Source organism: Hemiscyllium ocellatum, chromosome 11 (assembly GCF_020745735.1).
Source record: "Hemiscyllium ocellatum isolate sHemOce1 chromosome 11, sHemOce1.pat.X.cur, whole genome shotgun sequence".
Lineage (NCBI taxonomy): Eukaryota > Metazoa > Chordata > Chondrichthyes > Orectolobiformes > Hemiscylliidae > Hemiscyllium > Hemiscyllium ocellatum.
In genome coordinates, this window is record NC_083411.1 from 32,622,725 (window position 1) to 32,641,053 (window position 18,329).

Below are 18,329 nucleotides of genomic sequence, written 5' to 3' on the forward strand. Positions count from 1 at the left end.
GATTTCTCTTCACAGATGCTGCCAGACCTGCTGAGCATTTCCAGCAACTCTTGTTTTTGTTTCTGATTTACAGCAGCCGCAGTTCTTTATTTTGCCCATAATCAAATGTTAATAAGAAATAAAGACACTAAATTAAGACTATTTTTAGGATAGTTTAGAACTCTTTTGGATTTAGCTGGCACAGTATTGATTTAATCTTTCTGGAAAAGCATAAACAATTATCAACAGTCAGGGAAAAAAAGAAGCAAGGTAGAGATAAATGATATAAAGATCGCACTCCAACTATTGAGGCCACTGTATTTCTCAACTGATATGAGGGAGTCTCCTTGTATTCTGCATATATCTGTATCAATGCAAGGGCCAGAAAATGACCCTCGGCATGAAGTAAACTAAAAAGCTGAGTGATGAACAGGAAGGGAAGTAACATCCTGACATCTTTGGTAACTGTTCTATGTTGTTCAGTTAGAAAGGTTCAAGCAAATTGTTGACATAAGATAAATGACCAACCTCTAGCAATAAGGTACTTAACTAAAATTCTCAGACACAGGTGTGGTCCACATCAAACTGCAACCTTCAGATGAAAAACAGATCAGGGAAGATGGAGGAAGATTGGTAAAGAATTCCTGAAAATGTTGGCTAAAGAATAGAATTTTGCAGTTGTGAACTATTGAGATCAACACAGTCAGTGCCAATTAGCTGTTCCTCCTCCAGTATCAGTAAACTGGTTCTCAGCTGTTATAGGTTGCATATTTTTCCTATGTATTCAAATAATAGGTCATATCTAAGCTGTTGTGCATTAGTAAACTACCTGAAAATTACTTACAAATATCCAGCTGCCTATTTTCTGGATGTGTGGTTGTCAAACCCAAAAGGTTACAATGTCTTAATCCTTTAATTCCTTTTTCTCTGCCCTCACTTTGAAAAAGTGGAAGGAACTTTGCGTATCTTTTTCACTAAGTTTGAGACTATCTGCTGCTTCTTCCATGTCTCCTTGCACACCAAAGCAAATTTGTAACTTAGCTCTTCAACCCTAAACCAGCAATTAACTTGAATTTCTCCATGATCTTTACCCTAATTCAAAACTTTGCCTTGCCTGGCCCCATACAAGTTAACATTGTAAATGGTTGCTATCCTTAAATTTATGTTCCACATTTTCAATTTAAGTTATTGTCATTATCCCCTTTTCAAAGAATCCATTTTAACCCCTTTATACTTGAAAGCTGCTCATCTCTAACCTCCTTTTCTTAGCCAAAGTTTTTGAATGCCCTGTTTCTGTTTGAAGTTCTCCAGCTACATGACACAGCATCGATAAAGCGCAAACCTACATCACAGTTGAATTTCTCCTATGACTGTTCTGCATTACTACTTTAGTTCTTCACATCCTTCTCTGCTAATACCATGACTCTGTTGTCCAGCTCAGTGGGATCACTATTGCTTGTTTTCACTTGTAGCTGATAGGTGTGAGAATATCTCCAGCTATAGTTTCTCTTTGCACTCTAAAAGCACACCTCTGGAGTCCACAAAGACCTATTCATGATACATATGACAATAGACAATAGACAATAGGTGCAGGAGTAGGCCATTCAGCCCTACGAGCCTGCACCGCCATTCAATATGATCATGGCTGATCATTCCTAATCAGTATCCGCTTCCCTGCCTTATTTCCATAACTCTTGATTCCACTATCTCCCTCATCTACATAAAGATGAAACAAAATGAATCGAGTCCAGTTTGTTTTGTGAATTGCATAATTATTCGGGCAAACTTGTTGAATCTGTGGCACATTCAGTTTCAAACACGACTCAGAGAGTTGGAGCTTGCCTTAGTGAATAAAGATGCACTCAGTCATATTTTATATGTACTCTGTAAATAACATACATATTTTAGTCACTTCACGAATATGCAACAATATTATACATGAATCTTTAAGTATCTCTGTGACATATATAGCTCATACTATTGTTTAATAGGTCTATAAAAGTCAATCAGATGAAATATTGCAACTTTGATTCTTCAATGCTCCATAAGTGAAGGTTATGCTTTTCAATTTATTATTAAAGTAGTCTAGTTGCTTTCGAATTGCGATCATGCAGGGGACTTTCTTTCACAGACATGTGAGGAAGGGATAGAATTTTAATCCTCAAGCACTGATGGGGTTGGGGCAGGTAAAAAGTACAAATTCTAAAATCTTAAAGCATTACTCTACCCACCCATTTCTGGTTTTAACAGGAAGAGATTTATGATGGACCAATATGTTGTTAGAAGGTGGTTGCTTAGTAAAATATGGGGTGGTATGGTGGCTCAGCGGTTGGCACTACTGCCTCACAGTGCCAGGGACCTGGGTTCGATTCCAGCCTTGGGCGACTGTGAGAAATTTGCATATTCTCCCCGTGCGTGTGTTTGGGTTTCCTCCCACAGTTCAAAACAAAATTTAAAGGTCAGGTGAATTGGCCCTGCTAAATTGCCCATAATGTTAGGTGCATTAGTCAGAGGGAAATGGGCCTGGTCAGGTTATTCTTCAGAGGGGTGGTGTGGACTTGTTGGGCCAAATGGCCTGTTTCCACACTGTAGGGAATCTAATTATTGTGGGCGGCACGGTGGCTCAGTGGTTAGCACTGTTACCTCACAGCACCAGGGACCCAGGCTTGATTCCAGCCTCAGGTGACTGTCTGTGTGGAATTTGCACATTCTCTCAGGGTGCTCTGGTTTCCTCCCACAGTCCAAAGATCTGTGGACCAGGTGAATTGGTCAATATAAATTGCCCATTGTGTTAGATGCATTAGTCAGAGAGGAATGGGTCTGGGTGGGTTACTCTTTGGAGGGTCGGTGTGGACTTGTGCTGAAGGACCTGACTCCACACTGTAGGGAATCTAATTTAATCTAACCTAAAATCTTTTAAAGGGGCTACATTCCTTGAATTTAAGAATAACTGCTTATATGGGAATCCGAACAGATAAAAGGAATTGAAAAGTGTTGGAATAATTTTTAAAATCCTTTCATGGCTATATGCATCTCTGTCAAGGAGATCATTTGTTGCCCTAATTAGTTTTTCACAGAATGGCTGATAGGCCATTATAAAGAGCAGTTATTGTCATCTTGGTGTCACATGTTTGCCAGATCAGATAATGCCAGAAAATTTCCTTCCTTGTAGGACATTTACAAACTAGGTTTTTTTTATGCCAATCAATGGTCACCATTCCTGAGACTGGTTGTTAATTCCAAATGTTATTAAATAACTTTAAATTCTACTGCGAGATTTGAGCAATGTCCTGACAGCCATTAGCCTGGGAGTCTGCATTACGCGCTCAGTGACAATACCATTACATTGGCATCACTTGACATGTGGGCCAAGAGGAGGTGGATATTTTCTCCCGCCCCATAAACAAATCTCTTTACATATCCTGCAAATAACGGAAGGTCCTTACAAACTACAATGATCTCTGACTATCTACCATTCCACAACAGTCCCATAATCTCCAACTCAACAGCACCCACTTCATTCCCACGATCACTGACTATTTGAGTTCCCAATCACAATCTTTTATTCATCCTGTATCCATTTTCGTTTTTTTGTACTTTGTTCGCTTTTTGATGAGAAATCCACTGAGAAGATTTAAAAGATATCCTGCAGTAGGTTCAGCAGAGATGTTCAGGAATGTTGCAACAGCAGATCTACTTTCTGTAAATCCTTCCCCTTCCTTAGTCTTTACTTTTCTTGACAGCCCTGAATGAATGGTTTCTGTTACTGGACAGACACAGTGACAGGTTCTGTCCATATTTGCAGGGCCATATTGCTGCAGTCAGAGGACACTTAGTCATGGAATCATAGAGATGTACAGCATGGAAACAGATCCTTCGGTCCAACCCGTCCATGCTAACCAGATATTCCAACCCAATCTAGTCCCACCTGCCAGCACCCGGCCCATACCCCTCCAAACCCTTCCTATTCATATATCCATCCAAATGCCTCTTAAATGTTGCATTTGTACCAGCCTCCACCACATCCTCTAGCATTCCACACACGTACCACCCATTGTGTGAAAATGGTTGCCCTGTAGGTCTCTTTTATATCTTTCCCCTCTCACCCTAAACCTATGCCCTCTAGTTCTGGACTCACTGACCCCAGGGAAAAGACTTTGTCTATTTACCCTATCCATGCCCCTCATGATTTTGTTAATCTCTATAAGGTCACCTCTCAGCCTCCAACGCTCCAGGAAACCAGCCCAAGCCTGTTCAACCTCTCCCTATAGCTCAAATCCTCCAAACCTAGCAACATCCTTGTAAATCTTTTCTGAGCCCTTTCAAATTTCACAACATCTTTCCAATAGGGAGGAGCCCAGAATTGCATGCAATATTCCAACAGTGGCCTAACCAATATCCTGTACAGCCGCAACATGACTTCCCAACTCCTGTACTCAATACTCTGACCAATAAACGAAAGCATACCAAACGCCTTCTTCTCTATCCTATCTACCTGCGATTCCACTTTCAAGGAGTTATGAACCTGCACTCCAAGGTCTCTTTGTTCAGTAACACTCCCTAGGACCTTACCATTAGGTGTATAAGTCCTGCTAAGATTTGCTTTCCCAAAATGCAGCACCTCGCATTTATCTGAATTAAACTCCATCTGCCACTTCTCAGCCCATTGGTCCATCTGGTCCAGATCCTGTTGTAATCTCTTCACTGTCCACTACACCTCCAATTTTGGTGTCATTTGCAAACTTACTAACTATACCTCTTATGTTCACATCCAAATCATTTATGTGGAAGATCTGTGATCTTCTTGCAAAGTTTTGCCATTTTAGCCTTGTTAAACAAATGTAAAATATTTTGCACAATCTACAAGGTATGATTTTAAATAATACATTTGTGCATGATGGTTTAGAAATACAGATTTTTGGGTGGGGGGGGTTAAGTAGGGGCAGGTTGGGAAAAGGGAATTTTAATCTGAAAATTGCAAATCAAAAACATTTAAAATGTTCAACCTACCTGTGTCGCATGTCTCGGTTTCTGACACAACAAGTTGAGAATTGCAAAGTCAACAGATGATTTAAAAAAAAGAAAACAGGTTTTAATTGCTATATGAATCAATTTAAAGGAAATAAAATTTAATAAAATGCACACAGAAAGCTGGGTGAAATCATGCTGTGCTTTAGTTGAATATCTTTCACGGTTTTAATGAAAATTCTAAGCTTGAGCTCATGACCAGAACTTTCAACATCTGTACTAGTTACAAATCTAGAATGATTGGTGAAGGAAATACAGAAAAAGCATTGACTGTACTAGCCCTTTGTGCAGAAACTAGTTACTGTAACTGGAAATAACATTAGCATTCAAATGTACATAAGTAAAAAAAAACTCATGAAATCTACTGTGAGATTTAAAATATGAAGAATTTGTATTTACTTTTATATTCACCATCTTGATAACCATAAACTCTGAAAAGACCCATGCTATCAATAGCTGAACTTTAGGTTTGAGTCTCAAACAGATAAATTGGTCCAAGAACATCATACCTCAATTCTAAAATATTTATGGCATTTCCAGATGGAAAGATCCGGCGTACAAAGTTAAAATCCCCAATGTAGACACTGCCATCTGGGCCACATGCCACAGCAACTGGTGCATAGAGTTTATTGTCGTGTGCCAGGCTGTTGCAGTTTGGACAAGCAACGCTCCGCTGACGACCATTTCCCATCACGCTTGTAATGACAAGAGGCTGTTGGGATATAAACTGGTTTTCCCCATTTCCTTTATGCAGTATTCCTGAATGCAAAATGAAAGAAGAAAACAGCTGAGATAGATACCATGCTGTGGTTTTGTAGTTTGTGATTAGAGCATGATCTTGGTCCTTCAGTTGAGTGATAACCACAAATTTGAATCAGAAATAAATGAGAATAGTGATCAATATTCAAAATCCTTCCCACAGAGCACCCCCTCACCCCAACACCAGTCCACTCTACCTTGTGAAAAGAACCTGTTCTGGGTTCATCCGATTTCTAAACTATTCTACTTGTTCATATTGTTGTTGACAGATTTTCTCTCTTTTCTTACCCCTTCTTCAGAAGAGACTTTCTTTTTAGGGCTGAACTTTCAAGATCACCAGCAACTCTTGAATTATTTCTTAAAAATTAGGCTAAAGCTAATTCAGGCAAAAAGGGCCAGAGATCCTTCTTCAGCTCAAGAACTTCCCATGATTTCAGGGCTGAGCATTATCAATTATTTGGACATAAGGGGTGCAATTTGAGAAACAAGATGTCATCTGTTGTGGACTCATACTTCTGCCTTGAATCACTCGAGACACCTTATTGATTAAATATTAGTGAGTGCATAGCCTAGATCCACAGGATGAATGTAGAAAAAGCAGAACCTGATGTTTGTCTGCAGGATAGTTTGATGCTAATATTGTCATTTTGGAACACAGTGCCCCTGCTAATTTCTTCTCATAGCTTTGCAGAGCTGAACTTGCATGAAGTGGAATAACAGACTTCCAACAGCACTTTTTAATTGTTTATAAGTTAATTTCTTTGGACTGTTGCTATGACTTTGCAATTGTTTAGTGCCTTCTATAGTTGTTTCAAGCAGCAAATGTCTATAGGATACAGTGTGGCAGAGGGTGGAGATGTTTTGTGCTGACTGAGTAGTTATTCACAGACATGATGCTTTCCTCTTGAAACAGAGAATGGACTTTGATGATAAGTAGAGGGCATGCAAAGCAGGTGTCTGGATGTGAGAGGAGAATGAGGGGAGAAGAACACTCAGCAGTCATTCATAGCCAGCAAAGAGGTTGAGACAGGAATATTCATACCTGAACATCAGTGATATAACTTATATGAGATGTGTGCACTCCAATAAGATGACTTCTGTGACATTTGTTAACTCTGTAGCCATAATCCGAACCTCATAACAGGGCAAAGACAACTTTGTTTGTGGCAATAAACCTGTGAGTCGGATCATTCTCGGCAGGAACTGGAAATCTTAGCAACATCTGACAGTTTGTTGATAGCTACAGTGTAAAGGAGGTCACTGGAGCTTTCCATTCAAAAATTACTAACTTTGTTCCTTTTTCTCTTGCCAGAGACCAGCAGGCAAAGGGAGCACAAACATTTGCTTGCATTGTAGGTTTCCCCAAGTAGCCATTACCTGCAGATATATCGAAATGCATGGTGGAGGTGGATACTGCAGATGCTGGAGATTAGAGTCAAGATTAGAGTGGTGCTGGAAAAGCACAACAGGTCAGGCAGCATCCGAGGAGCAGGAAAACTGACATTTTGGGTAAAAGCCCTTCATTTGGCTTTTGCTCGATATGTTAATTTTCCTACTCCTCGGTTGCTGACTGACCTGCTGTGCCTTTCCAGCACCACTCTAATCTTGATATCACAATGCATGTCAACAGAGTCCCATCCTCAGGATAAAAAGGGATTCTCCTCACTCTATCCAGCTGGTAAGGTACTATCTAAAAAATGTCCAGCATCCTGATAGCATTCCTTGGCTGCCAGCTGGGACAACTGCATTTCAGTCACCAGATAAAACCAAAAAGATTGGTGCTGTCTATCCTCTGATAACATAGTTCATGACATTGGTTTGTAACTGGTGCACATATGGGTGGATTACAATGAGAGCTGAAAATGTGTTACTGGTTAAAGCGCAGCAGGTCAGGCAGTATCCAAGGAACAGGAAATTCGATGTTTCGGGCACAAGCCCTTCATCAGGAATTACAATGAGATCCAAGCTATTACAGAAAATGTGACAGAACATTGATGTCCTGAAACAATAATTCTCTGTTTGTGTTGTTTCTGAAAGAGCCCTGATCAGTTTGGTTGAGGGCTAACTATTGCATATCAACACCATTCTGGCAGGCCAGCCCTTGCCTCCGAGCTCTGGAAGAAGCATCTGAGGAACATAAGCACGAGGAGTAGGAGGAAAAGCCAAATGAGACTGTCCCTTTCTTCCCAGTTGTCATGATGGCTAATTTTAAGGGTGGAACCAATTAAAAAAAAACTAATTTCTGTTATTAGCAATCATATACTTTTACTTTCCCTTAGTCATGTATAATAAATAATCCTTTTGGCCATAATCCAAAACTAAAACCACCACAAAATAAGATGATAAAATTGTTGCAGTAATATACTGAAATGGCAAAGTTTTAAATGTATAAGTGTCTATGAATTCGAGGATTAGTAAACAGCAAGTTGAACGAAAAATGCAATCCCTTGTCACAGATTGAAACTAAATAATTGCTTTCTCATAGTATCCCTGCTTTCTTTAATCAATAAATACAACTAAATGTACCTTTTATATGTCTTCCTTCAATGTGTTCCCTGGTTGGTGATTTTCAAGTTTAATCTTCAAATACAGATATTTTATTTGATTTTCCAGTTTACTCGCAAATTCTTCTTGTTTAAACATAAACTCCTTTTGAATTTTATCCCTTCAATATAGCAAAAACTTTGCCAATGCAGATATTGTGTAATAATTGTTTTTCTCCAACATAAGTAGAATGGATTAGTTTTTTTCTATAGCATTTAAAATGATGGTTACAAGGAATATGTTCAATTAGAATAATGTGCTTTGGAACAAATTATTTAAAGGAGATGATTGTGGAGAATTTTAATCTTATATTTTCATTTACCAATAGCACCTGACTCCAAAACATTGATGAGAATTGATTTGCAAAACTCAAGTTGTTGATTGGAAGAAAGTACAATGGCATTACAATGCCGCTAATTGGTTTGATATCTAAAATGGTGGGAGATTTCTTAGAATGTAAAGGTTAAATTGAAGAATAAATGTTAAAAAATACATGTTGTAGCTGTACAGGACATTGGTTAGGGCACTTTTGGGATATTGTGTGCAATTCTGGTCTCCCTCTTATAGGAGGGATGTTGTGAAACTGGGAAGGGTTCAGAAAAATTTGCAAGCATGTTGCCAGAGTTGGTGGGTTTGAACTACAGGGAGAGACTGAATAGGCTGGTGCTGTTTTCTCTGGTGTGAGGGTGATCTTATGGAGGTTTATAAAACCTTGAGGGGCATGGATAGGGTAACTAGACAAGGCCCTTTCCCTGGGGTGGGGGAGTCCAGAAGTGGAGAGCATAGGATTAGGGTGAGAAAGGAAAGATTTAAAAGAAACCTAAATGGCAACTTTTTCACGCAAAGGGTGGTGCATATATGGAATGAGCTGACAGAGGAACTGGTGGAGACTGGTACAATTACAACATTTAAAAGGCTCTGGATGGGGGTGTGAACAGGAAGGGTTCAGAGGGATATGGGCCAAGTGCTGGCAAATGGGACTCGATTAATTTAGGATATCTGGTTGGCATGGACGAGTTAAACACAAGGGTGTGTATCCATGCTCTACTACTCTAATACTCTATGACTTTATATCAGAAATGTATCATAATTTGAATTAGTTGCAAAACAAAATAAGATATTTTCCCCTATTTGTAGCAGACTTTTAGCTATCACTAATGCACTTCATGCAATTGAAAACACAAGTGGCAGCAAGATTTTTCTTTTGTTTGTCATTATTCAAAATGGGACATAGTAAATGTTATCCATAGCATTAAAAGATTATTGTCAGTTTTAACACAAAGGTAGCAAAGAGCTTGAGTGATTTTGTCTCATTTATTCTTCTGCGCTGAAATGATCTTAAAATGCTGACATTTGTTTAATTAGAAAATGTCACGTAATATTGTTCTTTTCTTTTGATGTTTTATTATATTATAATGCAAGTGTTTAAATAGATTAGAAAACTGTTACCTTACATGGAAAATGCTGGAGAGAATCAAATCAGTAAAGGCTAATTAGTTTCACTGGTGAACTCTGCTAGCTGTCAAATGCAGGTTTTCAGAATCACACAATTCCTGCATACACCAATCACAAAAGCCTTCTCTATCTTAGGGATTAGATGTAACATCTTAGATTTGGTGCAAGTTTTTAATTTTTCGATAGTTTGCAAATGAAAGGGGGCTCTGAAAGCTTGCGGTTTCAAATAAGCAGGTTGGACTATAGCACAGTGTCAAGTGATTTTTGACAACATTACCATGAAGGTAGTCATTTGCCATCTGCTTGAATCCTAATAGTGAACACAATTCAATGCGAATCATACAGTTTCACTTTCCCCACCACCCAACACCACCAACTATGACGCCCCATGTCCACAAAGTCAAACAAGTGAACAGATTCAGCAGGAAACACAAGCACATAACATCAGAATTTGGAGAGGATAGCCCTAATCAAGTATTGGGAGAGACTGGCATTCAGCGGTATGGAATAAACAAAGTGGGTCTAATTAGCCAGAATTAAGGCTGAATAGTAATGAGCTGTCCAGCAGCAGAAGATATTTGGATTATAGCATTCCATAAAGTCAGCCAAAGTAAAATAGGTAGTATATATTACATAAAGTAGGCAGGTTGGATATAGGTAGTTTCATGCAAGTTAGTTTATGAATAGCCAGACAGCATTGAATCGGAGTGGAATTAATATTTAGTGGAAAGTCAGCATCTCCCTTGTGACCAATGGGTACATCAGCAAATTTTAATTTTGAAATCAGTTTCGTAAGATTGCTGAATAGCACAGGCACATGCCCTATGTGTATTATTATCCATATTAGACACTGCTTACATTGTTTTGACAGTTTAATGGCTTTCAGGAATGTGATTTAGTAAGTTTCCTGTGGTAGCTGCAGTTTAAATCAAACTGCCTTCTGTGGATTGATATTGTATTTGAAAACAATCACTCTCAGCAGTGAGTATCAACAATGGGACATTAGATAGGGGTTAACATCAGGGTTCTAATTTTACAATGATGAAATAATTAAAACAGCATTTCTATTGAATAGTATTCTAGGATTTGCATTAATTCTTTGGTTTGTATTTTACTACTTTGCTGCTTATTTTGCTAAAACTGAATGTGAGTTTTATTTACTAATTGATCTCCCAAGGGCATGCACTTGGCAAATCATAAATAATTTATTTTTCTCGAAGTGGCTTGTTTGCAGACTTAAGTCAATTTCCATTTTAAATTCATATTTTTCATTTACATATTCTACTTCATGTTCACATTTATGACACAACAACATCTTGCAAAATGTCCAGATTACAGAGGAGGAAGTGCTAGATGTCCTGAAATGGTTAAAGGTGGATAAAACCCCAGGGTCTGACCAAGTGTACCCTAGAACTCTAAGGGAAGCTAGAGAAGTGATTGCTGGGCCTCTTGCTGAGATATTTGTATTATCGATAGTCATAGGTAAGCTGCTGGAAGACTGGAGGTTGGCAAACGTGGTGCCACTGTTTAAGAAGGGTGGTAAAGACAAGCCAGGGAACTATAGACTAGTGAGCCTGACCTCGGTGGTGGGCAAGTTGTTGGAGGGAATCCTGAAGGACAGGATGTACCTCCTTTGGAAAGGCAAGGATGATTCGGGATAGTCAACATGGCTTTGTGCGTGGGAAATCATGTCTCACACACTTGGTTGAGTTTTTTGAAGAAGTAACAAAGAAGATTGATGAGGGCAGAGCAGTAGATGTGATCTATATGGACATCAGTAAGGCGTTCGACAAGGTTCCCCATGGGAAACTGATTAGAAAGCTTAGATCTCATGTAATACAGGGAGAACTAACCATTTGGATACAGAACTGGCTCAAAGGCTCATATTCAAAGACAGAGGGTGGTGGTGGAAGGTTGTTTTTCAGACTGGAGGCCTGTGACCACAAGAATTGGTGCTGGGTCCACTGTTTTTTATCATTTACATAAATGATTTGGATACGAGCATAAGAGGTACAGTTGGTAAGTTTGCAGATGACACCAAAACTGGAGGTGTAGTGGACAGTGAAGAGGGTTATCTCAGACTACAACTGGATCTGGACCAGATGGGCCAATGGGCTAAGAAGTGGCAGATGGAGTTTAATTCAGATAAATGCGAGGTGCTGCATTTTGGGAAAGCAAATCTTAGCAGGACTTACACACTTAATGGTAAGGTCCTAGGGAGTGTTGCTGAACAAAGAGACCTTGGAGTGCAGGTTCATACCTCCTTGAAAGTGGAATCACAGGTAAATAGGATAGTAAAGAAGGCGTTTGGTATGCTTTCGCTTATTGGTCAGAGTATTGGGTACAGGAGTTGGGAGGTCATGTTGCAGCTGTACAGGACATTGGTTAGGCCACTGTTGGAATATTGCGTGCAGTTCTGGTTTCCTTCCTATTGGAAAGATGTTGTGAAACTTGAAAGGGTTCAGAAAAGATTTAGAAGGATGTTGCCAGAGTTGGAAAATCTAAGCTACAGGGAGAGGCTGTACAGGATGGGGCTGTTTTCCCTGGTGTGTCAGAGGCTGAGGGGTGACCTTACAGAGGTTGACAAAAGTATGAGGGGCATGGATAGGATAAATCGGCAAAGTCTTTTCTCTGGGATGGGGGAATCCAGAACTAGAGGGCATAGGTTTAGGGTGAGAGGGGAAAGATATGAAAGAGACCTACAGGGCAACTTTTTCACACAATTGGTGGTACGTGTGTGGAATGCTAGAGGATGTGGTGGAGGCTGGTACAATTGCAATATTTAAGAGGCATATGGATGGGTATATGAATAGGAAGGGTTTGGGGGGATATGGGCCGGGTGCTGGCAGGTGGGACTGGGTTGGGTTGGGATATCTGGTTGGTTGGATGGGTTGGACTGAAGGGTCTGTTTCCATGCTGTACATCTCTATGACTCTATAACAATTATGAACAGACTTCCTCAGTTGAATTAGTAAATTATATCTTTTCATAGGTACAAAACTAATGAATAAATCATTACACATCAGAAGGTCATGTTAGTTAATTTAAACAAATAATTTCTCTACACTGTATTATATACCTATACTACCAAGGTATCGCCATGCCTGCTAAAAGTCTAATTTCTATTACTCAGCCGGCCTTTGGATCCTTCACTGCCTGTGTAGCCCTTGAAGCTTCTTTTGATTTCTAATCTCTCTCTTCCTGGAGAAACATCAAGGGATTTTCTGATAAAATGGGAATGATGTTGTTTTTTTTCTGGTAAATGAACTAACAGGTTGCCATTTAATCATTTTCTGGATTAGCATGTTGTGCACTTTGCATCAGTTCACTTTTAGTTTCAACCTTGTAGGACAACATTTTTTTTTACTTTTAAAAACACCAAAACTTAGAATTTCAAATCATTGTGCACATAATTATCAGAGAATCTTAAAACATGACCATAACATTTACCTTTTGAAAATGTGAAGAATATTCACTCTTATCTACAAACATGAGGATTTCGACTGATAAATCATTCAAATTAGTCAAAACCACATTGACTATTTCTGATTCGAATAAACTGTTTTAGATGCTTGCTATCATTGTAGCTGACTCACAGGTGATTTGGTTTCTTAATAAAGAAGTAACCTTATGTGAAGGTAAATCTTTACGAAAGCTAAACCCTCCAGGATTAGTACATTTAAATAAAATCTTAAGATAATTAACAGAAATATGCACTTGAAGCCAGCTAGCCATTTAATGTGGAGATAAATGTAAACCAAAGGGAAAACAAATGAAAATGTAGAAGTGACATATTAAAGAAGGTTTTATTTCAAAGGATAATGGGTTGACAGAACAATGTTGAAAAAAGATGGTTGATTAAGATTGAGTAACAACTTTGACAAGCTGGGTCAATATCTGTACTGCTATAGAGTGGGAATGAAGGTTCCGGGAACACTGCTTAATTTAGTTTTGAAGAAGCAAGATAGAAAGGCAGGTTTGAACTTTTCACAACCTCATATTGTCTCAAAGTCCTTTATAGGCGAAAGTGAGGACTGCAGATGCTGGAGATTAGAGTCAAGAGTGTGGTGCTGGAAAAGCACAGCAGGTCAGGCAGCATCCGAGGAGCAGGAGAATTGACATTTTGGGCAAAAGACCTTCATCAGGAATTCGTGTTGTGTTTTTCCAGCACTGCACTCCCGATTCAAAGTCCTTTACAGCCCATGATGCTCTGTGGGTTATCTCTCTTGAGAGCAAACTAACTTTGAACAGTGGACCTCCAACAGGATATTATTAAATCCTTTGTTTACATCACCAAATGCCTAATATCTGTTTTATATAATAATTTCTGAAACCTTTTATTGCGTAAAGCAACATTTAGATTACACTTCCAGCTTGTAAAGAGTGCAAACTGCTTCTCGACATATTAGAAGATTAGGCCCTCTTTTATTAAGCAGTGAACACTAAGTGTTTACTGTGGAATAGAATCTTTTGACCTAGATGTGAACATTAATCATGACAAAGGTAGGTGCAAAAATATTAAATGCAGAGTAAAACTCCTTCCACAAACAACACAAATCAGCACCAACCCAGAAGAACTCCCTTAAATTCATTTTCTCCATCAGAACTCCTGTGGTTTGTCTGAGTGCAACTGATAGCTTCTGTCAAATAAAGAGTTAGCTTTGTGTATTTGATCCTTAACTATTAGGCATTGGTTTAAGGCTGCTGAAGCACATTATTAAAGTTTGGGTGGACACCTTCATTTCATTGATATAGGTTGTATTTGAACCCAGGTCTTAGAAGTGAATTAAAATATACTACTGTTTTTAATAATGCTGAGAAATTGGCAAAGAAGATTCTGATGAAATAAAGTGAAGCAAGCACTTGTGTTACATTGGAGATCCTTACCACTTTGTATGTTCAAAACATGATGGTTGTCCAAAGACCAACCGCCTAAATTGGAGGCATCCTTTTCAAATCCCTGTAGAATTGCTGTCCTTTTCTCCCACAGTATCAAATCTGGACAGGTTTCATATTCATATCCCACTGAAACTGAGAAACAATTACAAAGGAACATTGAAACCACTTCCTGCTGAGATCATAGATTCAAGGACTGTCATGAACAAATTAATTATAGTTTGGAAAATCCATTTGTTTTTAAGGTGAGGATCATTCATTCATACTCCTGCACATGCACATACTTTATTAAACAAATACAAGGAGGACAGGTTTGTTTGCATATCATTTGATGTGTTTAATACTGTAAGTGATGACATCATGTATTTTTTGGGATGATTGGTGGATAAAAGTATCAAAAATGTGACTTCAAAAAAATCAGAATGCCGTGAAAGATTTTATAAAATAAAAAAAAATACCCTGGGAGATCAACAGTTAACCAGATACATCAGATAACCCAAAAACCATAGCCTTGAGCACTTGAAGTGTCTGAAGAGGTTTGATAATACACGTTTATTTTAAGTAATGTCCAAAAGGGCAACTCTGAAATAGGAACTAATGACCTCACCCCAATTTAAATATTTGTGTCAAATAATTTGTCATCAACACGAACTGATCACATTTCATAGAGTCACAGAGTCATAGAGATGTACAGCATGGAAACAGACCCTTCGGTCCAACCCGTCCATGCCGATCAGATATCCCAACCCAATCTAGTCCCATCTACCAGCACCTAGCCCATATCCCTCCACACCTTTCTTATTCATATACCCATCTAAATGCCTCTTAAATGTTGCAATTGTACCAGCCTCCACTACTTCCTCTGGCAGCTCATTCCATACATGTACCACCCTCTGTGTGAAAAAGTTGCCCTGTAGGTCTCTTTTATATCTTTCCCCTCTCACCCTAAACCTATGCCCTCTAGTTCTGGACTCACTGACCCCAGGGAAAAGACTTTGTCTATTTATCCTATCCATGCCCCTCATGATATTGTAAACCTCTATAAGATCACCCCTCAACCTCTGACACTCCAGGAAAACGAGCCCAAGCCTGTTCAACCTCTCCCTATCGCTCAAATCCTCCAACCCTGGCAACATCCTTGTAAATCTTTTCTGAACCCTTCCAAGTTTCACAACATCTTTCCATTAGGAAGGAGACCAGAATTGCAGGTAATACTGTAACAGTGGCCTAACCAATGTCCTGTACAGCTACAACATGACCTCCCAATTTCTGTACTCAATACTCTGACCAATAAAAGAAAGCATACCAAACGCTTATTCTATCGACCTGCGACTCCACTTTCAAGGAGCTATGAACCTGCACTCCAAAGTCTCTTTGTTTAGCAACACTCCCTAAGATTTTCCCATTAATTGTATAGGTCCTGCTAAGATTTGTTTTCCCAAAATGCTGCATCTCGCATTTATCTGAATTAAACTCCATCTGCCAATTCTCGGCCCATTGGCCCATCTGGTCAAGATCCTCTTGTAATCTGAGGTAACCTTCTTCGTTGTCCACTACACCTCCAATTTTGGTGTCATCTGCAAACTTACTAACTGTACCTCTTATGCTTGCATCCAAATCATTTATGTAAAAGACAAAAGGCAGTGGACCCAGCACCGGTCCTTATGGCACTCCACTGGTCACAGGCCTCCAGTCTGAAAAACAACCCTCCACTACCACCCTCTGTCTTCTACCTTTGAGCCAGTTCTGTATCCAAATGGCTAGTCTCCCTTTATTCCGTGAGATCTAATGTTTCTAACCAATCTCCCTTGGGGAACCTTGTTGAACGCCTTACTGATGTCCATATAGATCACATCTACTGCTCTGTTCTCATCAATCCTCTTTGTTACTTCTTCAAAAAGCTCAATCAAGTTTGTGAGACATGATTTCCCATGCACAAAGCCATATTGACTATCCCTAATCAGTCCTTGCCTTTCCAAATGCATGTACATCCTGTCCCTCAGAATCACCTCCTACAATTTGCCCACCACTGACGTCAGGCTCACTGGTCTATAGTTCCCTGGCTTGTCCTTGCACCCTTCTTAAACAGTGGCATCACATTTGCCAACCTCCAGTCTTCCGGCACCTCACCTGTGACTATCGATAATACAAATATCTCAGCAAGAGGCCCAGCAATCACTTCCCTAGCTTCCCACAGGGTTCTCGGGTACACCTGATCAAGTCCTGGGGATTTATCCACCTTGATGCATTTCATGACATCCAACACTTCCTCTTCTGTAATATGGACATTTTGCATGATGTCACCATCTATTTCCCTATATTCAATATCTTCCACATCATTTTGCACAATGAATACTGATGCAAAATACTTGTTTAGTATCTCCGCCATTTTTTGCGGCTCCACACAAAGGCCGCCTTGCTGTTCTTTGAGGGGCCCTATTCTCTCCCTAGTTACCCTTTTGTCCTTAATATATTTGTAAAAACCCTTGCCAAAGCTATCTCATGTCTCCTTTTTGCTCTCCTGATTTCCCTCTTAAATATACTTCTGCTTCCTTTATAATCTTCTAAGGATTCACTCGATCTATCCTGTCTATACCTTACATATGCTTCCTTCTTTTTCTGAACCAAACCCTCAATTTCTTTAGTCATCCAGCATTCCCTATACCTTCCAGCCTTTCCTTTCACCCTAACACGAATATACCTTGTCTGCATTCTCTTTATCTAATTTCTGAAGGCTTCCCATTTTCCAGCCATCCCTTTACCTGCGAACATCTGCCTCCAATCAGCTTGTGAAAGTTCTTGCCTAATACCGTCAAAATTGGTCTTTCTCCAATTTATAACTTCAACTTTTAGATCTGGTCTATCCTTTTCCATCATTATTTTAAATCTAATGGAATTATGGTCGCTGGCCTCAAAGTGCTTCCCCACTGACACTTTCGTCACTTGCCCTGCCTTATTTCCCAAGAGCAGGTCAGGTTTTGCACCTTCTCTAGTAGGTACATTCACATACTGAATCAAAAAAATTTCTTGTACACACTTAACAAATTCCTCTCCATCTAAACCCTTAACATTATGGCAGTCCCACTCTATGTTTGGAAAGTTAAAATCCCCTACCATAACCACCCTTTTATTCTTACAGATAACTGAGATCTCCTTACAAGTTTGTTTCTCAATTTCCCTCTGACTATTAAAGGGTCTATAATACAATCCCAATAACGAGATCATCACTTTCTTATTTCTCAGTTCCACCCAAATAACTTCACTGGATGTATTTCTGGGAATATCCTCCCTCAGCACAACTGTAATGCTATCCCTTATCAAAAACACCACTCCCTCTCCTCTCTTGCCTCCCTTTCTATGCTTCCTGTAGCATTTATGTCCTGGAACATTAAGCTGCCAATCCTGTCCATCCCTGAGCCATGTTTCTGTAATTGCTATGATGTCCCAGTCCCATGTTCCTACCGTACCCTGAGTTCATCTGCCTTCCCTGTTAGGCCCCTTGCACTGAAATAAATGCAGTTTAATTTATTAGTCCTACCTTGTCCCTGCCTGCGCTGACTGTTGACTCGCTTCTGTTCTCGACTGTATCAGTCTCAGATTGATCTCTTTCCTCACTATCTCCCTGGGTCCCACCCCTCCACCGTACTGGTTTAAATCCTTCCGAGCAG

The 18,329-nt window shown here is 39.5% G+C and overlaps 1 protein-coding gene across 3 annotated transcripts in view; it reads right to left on the reverse strand.

The window, feature by feature from the left end:
- The window catches only part of tenm1 (teneurin transmembrane protein 1), an 833,960-nt gene that overhangs the window by 114,005 nt on the left and 701,626 nt on the right, over positions 1–18,329 (reverse strand). For all 3 annotated transcript variants that reach the window (XM_060832118.1, XM_060832119.1, XM_060832117.1), the window contains 3 exons: positions 14,653–14,796; positions 5,517–5,766; positions 4,990–5,010 (listed from right to left, as the gene is read on the reverse strand). In XM_060832118.1, coding sequence (XP_060688101.1) covers positions 4,990–5,010; positions 5,517–5,766; positions 14,653–14,796 — 415 coding nt within the window. The remainder of the gene's footprint in view (positions 1–4,989; positions 5,011–5,516; positions 5,767–14,652; positions 14,797–18,329) is intronic.